We start from the raw sequence: 15,155 nt of genomic DNA, 5'->3' as shown, positions 1-15,155 counted from the left end.
ACCACGACATTCCAAGGGCCTAGAGATCACCTCCTAGTAGCTGAGGACAAATATCAGACCTCTTTTTGGGCAAGGTTAATTCTTCACTACATACCACCTGTGGGGAAAGACATTTTCAAAGATAAAACATGTAAACTTTCATTATGGATCAGCATTAAGAGATGAACATGTGCAACCAATTTTGACAAAAGGGAACACTAACTCTGAACTTCAATGAAGTGAAATGTGATCTACCCCCAAAATTTATTTGTCTCATTACTAGACCTATATCACAAAAGAATATACTCAATTATTAATATAAATTCTGAATTTTATCAATAAAAATTGTAGAAGTTGGTTTTCTTTCTTGTTATATGAGTGTCTACACAATATCCTTGATTTTGCCTATTGGCCTGCAAAGACTGAAATAGGTTACTATCTGGCCCTTTACAGGAAAAGTTCACCAACCTCTGATGTTTAGTTCAGTTTGTAATACTGCTGTGATGGTTAGTTTTATGAGACAACTTGATGAAACTATAGACCCTAATTATTCAGTCAAACACCAATCCAGGTGTTGCTGTGGAAGTATTTTGTGAATATAATTAACATCTACAATCAGTTGACTTTAAGTGAAGGAGATTATCCTCAATAATCTGAGTAGGGCTGATCCAATTAATTGGATTGCCTTAACTGAGCTTTCCTTGAAAAAGAAGAAATTCCACTTGTGGACAGCAGCTTCAGCTCCTGTCTGAGAGTGTCCAGCCCGCGCTTCCTGACAGCCTGCCTTATGGAGTTTGGACTTGCCTAGCCAGCCCCATATTCACATAAGCCAATTTCTTGCAATAAATCACTCTCTATGTATACATATCCTACTGGTTCTGTTTCTCTGGAGGAATCCTGACTGATTCAACTGCTCACTATAAAAGATGCTAGCCAATTTGTGTTGCTAGAAAAACCAAAAAGGAAATAACTTTAGATAAAATGAAATTAATATTTTGCCATTGCTGCTTGTCAGCTGTGATATTGCCTAATCTATCTTATTGTCTCTCTAGAGTAAGGCAGAAAGGGGTAGTGAGACTTATGGGTAAAGAAAGAAAATTCAGGAAGACTTTAATTCAGTCTTATCACTGTGGATCACAGAGACATTTTTGTTTCTTGATAGAATCTGTTGTTAGAGCAAAAATGAGATCTTTCCAAGAAATGTCTCCATCAGCCTGACTGTAGGACTCTTTCCCTGGAGTGCACTGTCACTGGTTGTTAGAGCTTGCCTGACCTCCTGGCATTGTTGGTAAATCCCAAGCTCGCGCGTATTTCCAGAGGTGAGATTCCTGAGCTTTTACCAGATTTTCCCCAATGGGTGTGTGCCACCAAAAGGACAAAAACCACAAATGACCTTCCCTCCAACTGGATATTTAACTCTCATTGTCACCTACTGCATACATTATCTCCTCTAATCCTCACAGTAACTCATGTGTCACCTGCTGCATGCATTGTCTTCTCTAATTCTCGCAATAATCACATGAAGTAGGTACTGATATCCCATTTTACAGATGAGTAAATGGAAGCTTAGAAAAATCATTTGTCCTAGTTGCACAGCTGATAAGCAACAGACCCTGGATTTGAACCCACATCTGACACCAAAGCTCGGGCTGGGAGGTAAAGTGGGGGGAGCGATTCTGTTCAGTCACTATGCTTAGCTATCAGGGAACTTCCTGCTCTTGTGGTGGTGGCCTGGGTGGCCCCAAGTACCTGCTTGGTCTCTGGGCACCTGCCTGGGGAGGAGACAAGTTGAGGGGTGGCTTCCAAGCTTTGCGAGGGCTTTCTGGCCTTCTAGCCACTTCTACTGTGTCCCTGCCCAGAGGAGGGAGGAGGAGGAGCGGGGCGCCCAGAGGAGGAGAGGGCGGGTCCTGAGATGGAGTTTGAAAAGAGGAAGGAAGTGGGGCCCGGCAGAGCGCCGAGCCACCCCCTGGCTGCTTCCCCACAGGACGACGCGAAGCGCCCGCAGGCCCCCCAGCCCAGCCATGACCCCCTGGCGCAAAACTGACAAGGAGCGGCAAGGCGTCGGTAGGTGTGGGCACGGGGTCTGCAGCAGGCAAAGGACAGGTGGCGGAGAACCGCACGCAGGAAGATGCTGCGGAAGCCGGCGGCGCGGGCAGGGAGCGCTAACTCAAGGTCCCAGAGTACCGTGGCTCCCTCAGCCTGCTGCGGGGCCAGCTGCGGGGGGGGAAGAGGAGGCAGAGTGAGAGGAAGGTGGGCACCACGCCCAGCGGGATGCGCCCAGCTCCCACCTTTTCCCGCCCACCGCGGGAGCCATCTGTCCTGAACACTTATTCATATCCTAGATGGGGTCTAGCGGAGCCCTTGGCAACCTGGCTCTGTGTGCCAGGCTCCCAGTGTTTCAAGGAACAGACTCCATCTCCCCATCTGGAGCCTTGGCCTCATGGAGCACCGCTCTCTCCCCTGGCCCGGCCCAGCATGTCTCCTTCCACCTCTGTCCAAAGCAACACTCCTCTGCCTGCTTCCCCTGCCTGTTCCTCCTGAGTCACATGACCCCTGATTTGGTAGAGCATCCAGAGGGCTGTGCAGGCTTGGGGTGTGAGGCTGGAGGGCAGGATCCTTCACTCAGACCCCTGGAGGGCTCTGGGGAGAAAGGCTCCTACCAGGTCATCTGGGGATATCTAAGAAGTAAGCCTCTTCAGCTTCAGCCATCTAAGCTCCCAGAGGCCTCTGCCTGAGCTCAGGGCGGAAGTGGTGGCTGGGGGAAGGGAGGCTTCAGGTGCTGGGACTCTTTCTACTAAGTGGCATCCGTGGTGCAATCCTCATAGACTCACTGTGGTTTTCAAACTTAAGTGTGAATTTAAAAACCACTGAATGGCTTACTACACAGGCAGATACCAGACAACACCCTCAGAAATGGGGATTGAGCAGGTCAGAAGTTGGAGGACCCAAGAACCAAGAACGATTAGATGCAGGGGCTCCCGAGGCCACTGATGGAGAAACATTGCCCTGGAGAGCACAACGTTTATCCATTCACTTACGGGGCTCTAGGCACTGTGGAGTGTTTTAAGATGAATGGTCCCCATCCAGAGAACAAATAATAATCCACACCTTCAAGGGGGCTCAATTTCTTCATCTATAAAATGGGAAGTTTGAACTAGACTCAGTAAGGACCATTTTTAGCTTCAAATCTTCTTTAACTCTGGCCCTTCTAGCCGGAGGTATCAGCCTGAAACTCTTCTGGAGGGAAGATGGAGACTGTTGAATGAGACAGGTCATTGTAGGTGGAGGGACCCGTGTGGTCCAGGAGATGAAAGCTGGACATGAAGGACATATCCAGGCAAGAAGAGTGGTAGCTCCTTTTGCCTTGAGCGGAGGGTCCATTGAAGGGAGTGATTATGATCAAAGTAAGTTGGAACGACATTTTGGAAGGGTATGAATGCCTGACTTAGAAATTGAGACTTTTCCCACTAATGCAATGGGGAGCAATAGAAGGCTTTTGCGCAAGAAAGGGACAGGAGCAGATTTGTGCTGAAGCCTGTGTGGAGGGAGTCTGGGTGGACAGAAGAGCAAAGGTGCCTGAGCGGCAGACAAGGAGCAATTTTGGTTGTCTGGGGTAACTCGGCAGCTAATGGGGCAGACCAAGTGTGGTGGGAGAGGCCCACCCTCTGTCCCTAGGGCTGCAGTGTGTTCCAGCTGGACAGGCCCTGTGCTGTGGTGTGAAGGTCATGGGCTCTGGTGCCAGACTGCCTGTTTTGGATTTCAGCTTCCAACACTTCCCACCCCTGTGACCTAGACAGTTACTTACTCTCTCCAGGCCTCAGTTTCCTTGTCTGTATAAAGGGGATTATAACAGCACCTGCTTCCCAGGGTTGTGGGAGGACTATGTGAGTTAATCCACATACAGTGCCTAGAATGATAATTGTACAAAGTAATCCCCGCTAAGCATTATCAATTATTATTTTTAGACTTTATCCTCTGCATGGGGGCCCAGCTGAGGACATGACATCACAGGATGGACGGGGGCTACAAGATGGAATAGGGTTCTCACCCTCCCTAGCAGAGGAAGTCCCACCTCTACGCTCAGGAACGGGAACTCTGTTAGGCCTCAGGCCTGGGGGCTTCTTGACCTGATGGTATAGCTGACATTTTTCATGCCTACTTATGAAAATTCTCTTTTATGAGTGTTCAGAACATCTATGACCCTCTAGGGAGCCAGAGAGCACTCGGTAGGTGCCTTCTCATCAAAGGGATCTCTTTCTCTGCAGATGAATGTCAGAACTAAGGAAGGTAATCTCCAACCCCATCTGCAGGCTCTGGTAGATGGAAAGGAAAGGCTTATGTTATGATGAGTCCAGGGACTAGATTATCCAACAGAAGGAACAGTGGCCTGAAAGTAAGGAGTCTGGGTTCTAGTTCTGACACCATCACTATTTGCCGACAGATCTGTGTACTAGTGTTCTCACTGTATTTCTAGGTATTTCAAATTCTACCTCAAAGTATTCTTTTACGAAGAGCATGTGAGATAATGAGTATGGGGGCTTGGAAGAAGATAAAGAGGTAGAGACATGTAAAGGATTGGAAGGTTCTTAGAATATCTCTGGAGTCCCAGCCAGGCCTAACACGAGGAGAACCTGACCTTTGCTTCCCGCTTGGTTCCCTCTTCAGTGTGGGTGACATTTAGCCAGCCTTCCTCTGGTCTAATTGACAAGGGCTGCTGGTGTCTGTTTCTAGGGGTGCTAGCTTAACAGGAGGCTGCTTCATCACCAGTACCATTTGATTTCTTGCTCATCTTGCTGTCTAATGGGCAGGCAGGGTGACCCTCATGTAGATCCCTGGCCGGGTTATTCTTCTTTCCTTGATGAGCCTTAACATGTGATCCAATAGAGTTCCAGAGAGGACTCTCAGGTAGAAGTGGGTAGGAGTTTCCACTGACAAGACGGTGTGGCTACGAAGTAAGAAAAGGTGCGGCCTCTGCCCTTCAGGAAATATTTGTAAGGTTAGAAGCTTGGGCTGTCAAGCCCGAACTGAGTTCAAACCTAGGCCTGTTTCCTCATCTATACAATGGGGGTAATAATGATAATGTTGATCTTATGATATTGTTGTGAAAATTGAATGGGGTGATGTAGGAAAAGCACTTAGTAATGTCACTGGCTCAATGAAAGTTAGTGACTGAGGTCGAGGGGGTTACCTAATAGTTGCAGAGCCAAGAGAGACACTGGTCTCTCTAATGCACCCTAATGCCAGGCTCAGGCCAGTCCTGCCTTACAAGAGTGTAGTGTTTTATGATTTACAAGACCCATTCTCATGCAACATCTTTTCTAGCTTCAGAACATCTATGTGAGGCAGTGTATGATTATTGTCATTTTGTAGATGAAGAAACCAAGGCTCAGAGTTCACATAATTTGGAAGTAGTTGGGCTGGGCCTTAAATTCAATTGCCTTCAGACCTCAGGCCCTTTGCACCATACTAGGAGGGAATCGCGGAGGAGGAACATCATAGACAAAGGCAGGAGGTTGGAATGTGTGTGGCATTTAAGTCAAACAATAAGTAGTCCACTTTGGTTTTAGTGGATGTTTGTAGTGAAAAACAATATTGGAGAGGTTGATTACAGCCAGATTGTGAAGGGCTTTGAGTGCCAAACTTCTAAGTTTGGACTTCATTCTGTGAGCAATGGAGTTTCTAAGCAGGTGTGTCACCTGTAAGAAGTTAATATGGTTAATCCAGATAGGGGCAGGGATTGGACACAGAATAGAAGAACAGAAGTGGGTGACGATTTACCTGTTTGCTGACTGCCTGATCATTTAATCCTGCAGAAGCCCACTTATAATTAACTTTTACTTTTGGCCTTTACTATCTTAACTCTTTCTGCCTGAGACTCTTTTTTTTTTTTTTTTTTTTTAAAAGATTTTTATTTTTTCCTTTTTCTCCCCAAAGCCCCCCCGGTACATAGTTGTGTATTCTTCGTTGTGGGTTCTTCTAGTTGTGGCATGTGGGACGCTGCCTCAGCGTGGTCTGATGAGCAGTGCCATGTCCGCGCCCAGGATTCGAACCAACGAAACACTGGGCCGCCTGCAGCGGAGCGCGCGAACTTAACCACTCGGCCACAGGGCCAGCCTCTGCCTGAGACTCTTGTCAGTGACAAGAGTTTCCTCCTTGGAGGAGAGAAGGTAGGGCAGGAAAGGAGGAGGTAGAAGGAGTGAGTAGTGGTATCAGTTAGGATCAAGTGTGACTATGGGTGATGGAAAACCTTCAAAACTGTGACTTAACCAAGCTAGCAGTTTATTTCTCTCTCACATAGAAAGCCCAGAAGTTGTTCGTGAAGAAGTGGCAGGTTGGCTCATTGTGTCTCTTGCACTGCTTCCTTGGAACAAGGCTTCTGTCTCCTGAACCAAGCCAGCTGCTTAAGCTTCAACCATCAAGTCCACCTTCCACCTAGCAAGAAGGATGAAGGGAACAAGAAGGGCATGACTCTTTTCTTTAAGGACACTTTCCCAAAGGCCCACTTGACAGTTCCTCTTGTATCCTATTGGCTGAAACCTAATCACATGACCAAACCTAGCTGCAAGGGAAGCTAGGAAATGTAGTCTACAATGTAGGCAGCCATGCATCCAGCTAAAAGTTAGGAGTGCCATTCCGAAGGAAGGAGGGAAAGAAGGATATTGGGGATGACATGTTAGTTTGCTTAGGCTGGAACAAAATACCACAGGTGGCTTAAATAACAGAAATTTATTTTTTCACAGTTCTGGAGGCTATAAGTCCAAGACCAAGGTGCCAGCAGGTTGGTTTCTCCTGAGACCTCTCTCCTTTGCTTGCAGACAGCCACCTCCTCATTGCTTTGTCCTCACATAGTTCTCCCTTTGTGCATGCTCACCCTTGGTGTCTCTTCCTCTACTTGTAAGGACACCAGTCAGATCAGATTAGGGCCCCAACCTAACAACTTTATTTTATTTTGGTCACATCTTTAAAGACCTGATCTCCAAATATGGTTACATTATGAGATACTGGGAGTTGGGACTTCAACATGGAAATTTGCAGCAGTAGAAGGGACAACAATTGAGTCCATAGTGAGTGACCTGTGGTCTGTGGTATGCTACTTAGGGACTATAAAAGGGAGCTTTGAGGCAGGGGTTCTCAGTAAGAGGGTGAGGGTAGACAAAAGTTTGTTTGCCCTGAAGCTGGACCTGCTGGGTGGATTTGTGTGGGGGCTTCGGTTTTGCTCAGAAGCCTATTCTCTATGCACCTTGTCTCCAGTCCTGGTTGTGTACCTGGCTGTGGTGTTGGGGCATTTTGCTTGGTTCCTTCTGAGGGCTGTGAGGGAGAATCTGTTCTGTACCTCTCCCTTAGCTCCTGGTGGTTCGCTGGCAGTCTTTGCTGTTCTTTGGCTTATAGAAGTATCACCTCGATCTCTGCCTCCATCTTCACGTGGCATGCTCCCTGTGTGTGTGTGTGTGTGTGTGTGTGTCTCTCTCTCTCTCTACAAATTTTCCCTTTAAATAAGGACATCAGTCATATTGGATTAGGGCCCACCCTAATGACCTCATTTTGACTTAATTACCTCTGTAAAGATCCTATCTCCAAATAAGGTCATATTCTAAGGTATTGGGGGTTAGGGCTCTAACACATCTTTTGTTTGGGGAGAGGGGCATGTTTCAAGCCATAACAGCCTCTGCAAAAGCAGAGAAGGAGTCATTCCCACATCTCAGTTGGGGAATATGGAAGAATCTGAGACTACTCCCTGGTCCAGGGTTGTGAGTGATGCTGTTGCAGCCCAGGACCCTGGACAGAGCTGGTCCATGCTGGGATGGTCAGATTTGGAGTGGGCAATGGGCACCAGAGTCTCTTGCAGCAAAGGCTCTCGTTACAAGAAACAAAATCCACTCAAACTAGTTCAATTAAAAGACATGTGCTGTGTTTGTGTATGGAGGAGGAAAAGTGGTACATTTTAAGGGTCAGGGGGAATGAAACAGAAATCCAGAAAACATGAGCAGCAGGTCTCTGGGAAGGCCTGAACTGAGGCAGCTCTGGAAACCTCTGGCTCTCTTCTCATGGCTTTCCAGCTTCTGTAAACATATCAGCTCTCTTCTCCTTTCTATCCTTGCCAGCTCTTAATTCCATCACTCCTTTATAACGTTGATATTCTGATAACATCATAATGGTGGCCCCAGCATGCACCTACCACAACTTTGCATGATTTTGCAGTTCAGGCAACCACTGAGTCTTCTCTCTGTATTTATTTGTTCAAAATCCTGAGAGAGAAGATCTGAGTGGACTGACTCATCTTTTTAGGAAAGGCCACTCAAGTCGGAGGTCATTACCAGCGTGAGAATGGGCCCCATTCTGATCAGGATACTGCCTCTGCATGGTCCAGTGTGCTGAGGCTATGGGTGGGGTGATGAGGCTTGCTACTCATCTAGCACGAGCAGTGAGGGGGACTCCTTTGAGTAGGAGGCATAAGTGAAACATACATCCCAAACACAGCAGGGCAGAACTCTGCTACAGAGGGACTAGTTACACTGCTTTTGTTGCCAAAGGCAACATTTAAGGAGGAGGGACAGAGTGCAGGAGTCACTCATTGACTTCTTGACTCATTGATGTCTTAAATATTTGCTAGGCATTTCCTATGTGCCAGGCACTATGCTTGACACTGAGATTACTAGAATTAGGTCAATATCGTTCCTACCTTTTTAGAGCTTACATTCTCGTGTGGAAGACAAAGACCTTTGTTAACAAATCAATTATAATTACAAATTATGATATATGTTATTGTAATAAAAGAGAATTGTTCCATGAATAAGAATATTCGAGGGAGGTCTAAGATGGCCTGAGAAGACCTTTGAGGAGCAATAGGGAAAAGAATTCCAAAGGAAATTCTTGGAGAGATCTTAATACATGTATCTTTGCTATGGAGCCAACTATATCTTTGGACTGGTCCCCAGAAATTTGTCTGGTGCAACAAAAACACATGGATTGGAAATCTAATTCCTTTCTACAAGCAATTCTTAGGTGCCTGGGTCTCCTGCTTTCTGATGCTTCAGCAACTTGGGATTCTTTAGGAGTGCCTGCTGGGCTGGCTATTTGAGTCCACGTAAGGAGATTGTCCTAATCCCTAGGCTTATGGGAACCTCATTAGTTAGTGGCCATCTTGCCCCCAAAGATAATGTTTGTGTTTGAATGCTCCTTGACAGACTGTTTGCTAAGCTCTGCTTCCTCCTGAGATCAGCATCCTTGTACTGCTGCTGTATTTTGAGACGGGCTTTGTAGTCACTATAATATTCTGCTAATTTCTGGACCACTGGACTTCTTTTTTTTTTTTTTTTAAAGCTTAATTTAATAGTCAATCACACATGGGGGCCACACTCTGTATTCTGTAGCATATGTTCTGCAAATGGGAAATGATAATGCTTATCACCACCCAACTCCAGAGGAATCTGGGTAGAGACACCAAAAATCTTCCCATTACTAGGTATTTTCTCCTTTCTTCTCACTTCCTTTAACTGGTGTGAGTTGAAAAGCGATCAAGCTGAGTTTATGAGCCTCTTAAGTCTTACTTGGTTTTTAGTTCTCCTTGGAGAAAGTCATCCCTTGCCCCTCTGATCCCACTAGGACACTTTCAGCTTCTGCATTGGTTTAAAGCTACAGTCACAGAAGCTGGGGCTGGAGGGGGATATGACTGACAATGTGGGCAGCTTTCCATACCTCTCTCCAAAGATTGCTTCAGGACACTCAGAGTTCCCCTGACAACACATGATCCCTTGGGTCAAAGCCTAAACTAGGATGGTGGAAGGAGACCTAGGTGGACAATGTGACATGCATAGATACTCCAGGATCCAACACAGGGTCTGAACAGAGCAGATGCTGAGCAGGAAAGTGTTGGGCTGGATTAAGTGGTGGCAATGCCAGGCCTGAGGCAGCATGACTGGCATGTTGGGCTGTGCAGAGGGGCACAATGGGTGCCAGCTGAACCATGAAGGTTTGTCTGGGAAGTAGGATTTTGCTGCTTGCCTCACTGGTGGTGGCAGTAAGGGAGTTGCCTCAGGAAAGAGTGTTCCAGGTAGAACAAACAGCCAATGCAAAGGTCCTGAGGAGGAAGGCTCTCTGATGTGTGGGAAGCCAGTATGTCTGGAGGAGAGTAAGCAAGGGGCAGAACAGTGGGGAATGAATTCTGAGGGGAGGTTGTATTGAGTAGTGTCTGGTATGTGTTGTAAGGACTTTGACTTTGGATGGGAGAGGGTGGGGCATTGCAGGATTTTGAGCAGAGTTGTAGAAGGATCTATCTTGTTTTAGAAGGATCATTCTAGCAGTTTTATGGTGAATAGAGAGAGGGAAATTAAATGTGGGAGCAGGGAGGCCAGTAAGGCAGCTGCTACAGTAATCCAAGCAAGAGATGGTGGTGGCTTATAGCAGGGGGCTGGCAGTGGAGGAGGTGAGATATGCTTAGATTCTGCATGTGTGTGTTGTAAGTGGAGCAAACGGACTTTTCCTCATGGATTGGATGTAAGTATAAGAGAGAGAGGAGTCAAGGGTGACTCCAAAGTTTTTGGTCTGAGCAGCTGGAAGAATGGAATTGCATTCAGCACTTCCTTCATGAAACTCTTGATCTATGTTGTCATCCACGTTGTCATAAATAATAACATTACCTCATTGCATGGCACATGTACAAAGCATTGTGGTATCATGTTCAACCCTCACAGCCACCTGAAGAGGTGGTACTTTTATCTTCACTTCATAGGTGAGGAAACTGAGGAACAGAGAGCTTCAAGGTCCCCTGGAATGCAACCTCTTTCAGGCACTTTTCTTACATCTCATCCCTGGAAGAAACCTCTTCTATTTTATTGAAGACCTCATTTTTCACCTTGTTTTTTGGTTACTTAACCACATATCATCTCCCCCATTGGATGGCATATTGTCTGAGGGCAGAGCTCTACAGGGGCTCAACTTTGAGTCCATCCAGCTCCAAGGAACTAGCAAGAATATGGTAGGTTAGAGAGGCTAATTATTCTTGTAACATGGGACCCCTTGGGAATCCAATGGAAGCTATAAACCCTCTTCCGACAAAAATGTGCACGTGTGCATTTTTGCCTTACAATTTCATTAAGGCCCATTCATGGAAGCCAGTTAAGGACCCGGGAAGAAAGTATTCAGTAACTATTTAGTAAACCAATAGAATAGATGCAGCCAAGGCATTCTGCCCAAGATGTGAATTCTTGCAGATGGGAGCTTCCAAGAATAAGAAAACTATTTTTATAGTCTGTTCAGATCAATAATCAATCAAAATCGGTTAAGTTCAATAAGCCTGTGCTAAATGATAGTCCTGAGCTGGGTTTTAGGGCCCAGAGCTGAAAAAAGTACAGTCTCTGCTCTCGGGAAGGTTATAATCCAATAGTAATCTCTTTCTTCTTTTTGCTTGAGGCAGAGAAGAACACTATTATTAGTACTAATGCCCCCATTTCACAGGTCAGGAATGGGTACACCCTTTGCTTCATGTTACTATGGCTCCTGCCATCACCCCATCATGTTTCATTGTAGCCTCATGTAGAATTATCTGGCTCCTCTATGGAATGTAAACTCCTTGACAGCAAAACCATGTTTCTTGCTCTTCTGCAGCACAGAGTGCCTGGCATGGGGCAGGTGCTCAATTAGTAGTTGTTGATTAGATGGATGGATTAATGGGTGGATGGATAAGTGGATGGATGGATGAGTGGATGGATGGATGGATGAATGGGTGGGTGGTTGGATGAGTAGATGGATGGATGGATGGATGGATGGGTTAAGGAAGGATGGACAAGTAGGTAAATGGATGGAGCGGGGACAGGGGCTAGAGGTTTTTCACTTTCTGTTGGCCTCCTAAGGTTCAGATAGACTGAGTGGCCCCTTCTTGCCTGCTTCACCCCTACCCTCTTCCCTGTCAGGCGGCTAGGTCTTGTGAGAGCAGAACAGCAGTGAATGGGGTGTTCTTGAACTCTTCTCCAAACACCTGGACCCCTGTAGTTGGCCACTGCACCAACCTCCATAGTTCTCACCCTGGGACTCCATTCAGATGGCCTTGCTATCTCTCACTGGGACTGTGCGCAGTCAAGCTAATTTCTCCTCCCTCCTCCCTGACCTTACTGCCTTGCCTCCCCACCCACCTCCTCAGGGGCTCTCACTCCAATTCTTCCCCTTGCCCTCCGTCTGCCCCTCCCTCTCCCTCCAGTCTCACTTCCTTCATGGGGCCTTTCTTGATCTCTCTCCTCTGAGAGAGCCTACAGCTGCTGTGGCCCACAGCTTAGCCCTTTGTTTTTAAGACAGCTTCTTGTTTCTTCTGCGTTCATTTTGTCTCTCCAACTAGATTGTACAAAAGCTCCAGGAGAGCAGGAGCCATCCCTTCTCACTCCACTTTTCTAACCTTTTGCAGGATCCAGCAGAGGGCCAGACACACCCTGAATTGCAGGGCCAGGGGCTGAGAAATCAGCTCTTGATTTCATCATAAAACCTCTATTCCAACTCCAGTGTGTGTGTGTGTGAATGTAGGAGAGTGTGAGAATGTGTGTACTTGAATGTGTTTGTGTGTACGTCTATAGGAGTACTGGAAAGGAGACTGAATCCCAGTGTGATATTTTAGAGTAGAACTTATCAACCTTGACACTATTGACATTTGGGACCAGATAATTCTTTGTTATGGATCTGTCCTGTGCCTTATAGGATGTTTAGCAGCATTCTTGACCTCTACCAGCTAGATGCTAGGAGCTCCTCCACTACCACCCCACTGCCGCAGCACTGCCTGCCCCCCGCCAGTGACAAGAGAAATGTTCCCTTGGGGACGATATTGTCTCAAGTTTAGAATCACTGTTTCAGTGAAATCATGAGAATTCCAACTTTCCTCTTGTTGGCCAGGAATGTGCTTTGGCTCAAGAAAGACTGAGCACAATGATATACACCCCGTAAGGTTATTATGAGAATCCAGTAGGGGTCCTAAAGTACCTAGCGAGAGCAGGTGCTAGATACACATTCATTAGTGAGAAGCAGTATGACGCAATGGTTGACGGTGTAGGTTCTGGAGCCAGCTTGCCTAGGCTGAAATCCTGGCTCAGCTCCTTCCTAGCTGTGTCACCCTGGGCTATTCACTTGATCTTACACTACCTCAGTTTCCTCATCTATAAAATAGAGATGATAATAATTGTAACCGCCATAAGAATTGTGGCAAGGATTAAATAGGTGACTGTGGGTAAAGCCCTTGGAGTAGTGTCTGGCACATGGAAAGTGTTCAGTAGAGGTTGTAATTCCTCTGTCCTCTCCTCGGTGGAGGAATACCTCCTCCTCCTTGGTTCCCTCTGGCTGTGATTCTCTTATCTCGTTCATTGCTGACTTGCACTGAGTTTGAACTCTGGCCTCGAAGCAGCTTCAAGCTTGAAACTCTGGCCTTGCAAGCTTGAAGCTTGAAGGGTCATTGCATTTGCCCTCCCTGATGCAATGGCAGGACGTTGCCTCCCTGCTAAGGCTGTCAAAACCTTGCCCAGACTTCAGGCAAACTGCCTGTGCATTTCAATGAGTGTGTTTCACTTGAATCCAAAGTGGACCTGTTGGCTAGTTCTGTTTCCCCATGGAGTGGAGATCCTCCAAAGCCTAGCTCAGGGACTAGAGAAGTGAGCTTCAGGCAATTACATTCTTTTTCTCCATTATTATTTTTGTTCCTCTTATACGGCTACTTGTCCAAACTCTATTAACACTTGGTGTTCACTGAAGCTTTTGTTTTCAAACATGTCAGCAAATGGCAGGGTCCCAGATGAGGTATGAATCCATCCTGAAGGGTCACAGGGCACTCAATTGCTGTAATCAAAATTGGCAGCCAAGCTGGGTCAGCATCTCTTGAAGTAGTCTTAAGAAATGCAAGAAAGAACTTAGCCAGAACAAGGGACACATCTGCCCTTCATGGTCATGTTCCTTCAGTTCAACAAGTGTTTATTAAAGCTCAGTGAATATTGATTGAACTTTTGCTGTGGGCCAGGTGCTGTTCTCAGCACTGAAATTTCAGTGGTCAACAAGCCAGACTTAGTCTCTACCCTCTCTGAGGCTGGTGGGAAAGACAGGAAATGAACAAACACACTATATACATGTATACATATCTACATACATATAGTATACACACACACGCACACACACACACATACAACATAAATTATGACATCAGCAGTGGGTTGAGCAGGGAAGCCAGGATTTTAGACTCCGATCTGGGTTTGAATCCACTTTATACCCCTTTCTAGCTATGTGGCCATGGGGATGTTCCTTAATCTCTCTTTGAGTTTCTTATGTTGCTTGGAGGGTAATACCTTAGAAGGGTACACTAAAAGCTTAAATAGGCTGATACAAGTAAAATGTTAGGGATTTTGTTTGTCTTATCTATCACTGCAACTCCAGTACTCAGAACAGTACCTGGACACAGTAGGTGCTCAAATGAATATCTGTTGAAAAATCATCTGTGCTTGATACATAGTATGTGCTCAATAAATGTTTACCTTTTTTTTTTGGAAAGCAGTGTGTGCAGTGGTTAGAATCTAGACTTTATCTATCTATCTATCAATCAACTAACTAATTAGGTGGATAAGTTATTTTTCTTCTCTGTGCCTCAGTTTCCTCATCTGTAAATCCAAGAAAAACATTGTACTTATCTCTTAACGTTACACAAAGCATGGAGACCCCACCCTAGTTGTGTCTGTGAGCTATGTGCTATAACAATGGTATTTACTTTTTCCTATTTCTCTCAATTTGGGCCGCTGATGAGCAAGGTACTTCAATATGTTAAGTAGAATTAGTGGCTGGTCAGTGGATTCGATTTCCAGGGTTGTTGGAAGTCCCACCTATCTCAAAGTGGCTGCTCCCTCTGTCTTGCCAACCTGGGCTTTCCAACATGAGAGTCTTCATTGGGTTCAATGACTCCAGGTGGCCCTGGTACTTGAAACACCCCTTTGATCTTGGGCCATAAGAATTTTGGTTTGGATGGGCTTGTTAGTAACCAGCTGCAACCTTGGTTCCTGAGTATAGTATTTTGATACAGGGAGAGGTCAAATCCTCCATGGGGAAGTATCGATATTCTCCACTGCATGGAGACCTCATATGGAAGGGGAAGCTGGAATGGGAATCTGTGGGAATCCTTTCCTTACTGGTTTATCTTCCGTGGGCAGGTGTGGTCTGGGCAGGGC

At 46.1% G+C, this 15,155-nt stretch overlaps 1 protein-coding gene across 1 annotated transcript in view; it reads left to right on the top strand.

The window, feature by feature from the left end:
• Positions 1-1,877: 1,877 nt before the first annotated feature.
• The window catches only part of DOCK2 (dedicator of cytokinesis 2), a 411,398-nt gene continuing 398,120 nt past the window's right edge, over positions 1,878-15,155 (top strand). The window contains exon 1 of the mRNA XM_070569049.1: positions 1,878-2,043. Within this exon, the coding sequence (XP_070425150.1) occupies positions 2,001-2,043 (43 nt within the window). The 5' untranslated portion in view covers positions 1,878-2,000. The remainder of the gene's footprint in view (positions 2,044-15,155) is intronic.

The sequence above is a fragment of the Equus przewalskii genome, chromosome 13, assembly GCF_037783145.1.
Source record: "Equus przewalskii isolate Varuska chromosome 13, EquPr2, whole genome shotgun sequence".
Lineage (NCBI taxonomy): Eukaryota > Metazoa > Chordata > Mammalia > Perissodactyla > Equidae > Equus > Equus przewalskii.
This window is presented reverse-complemented; position numbering and strand designations above follow the sequence as displayed.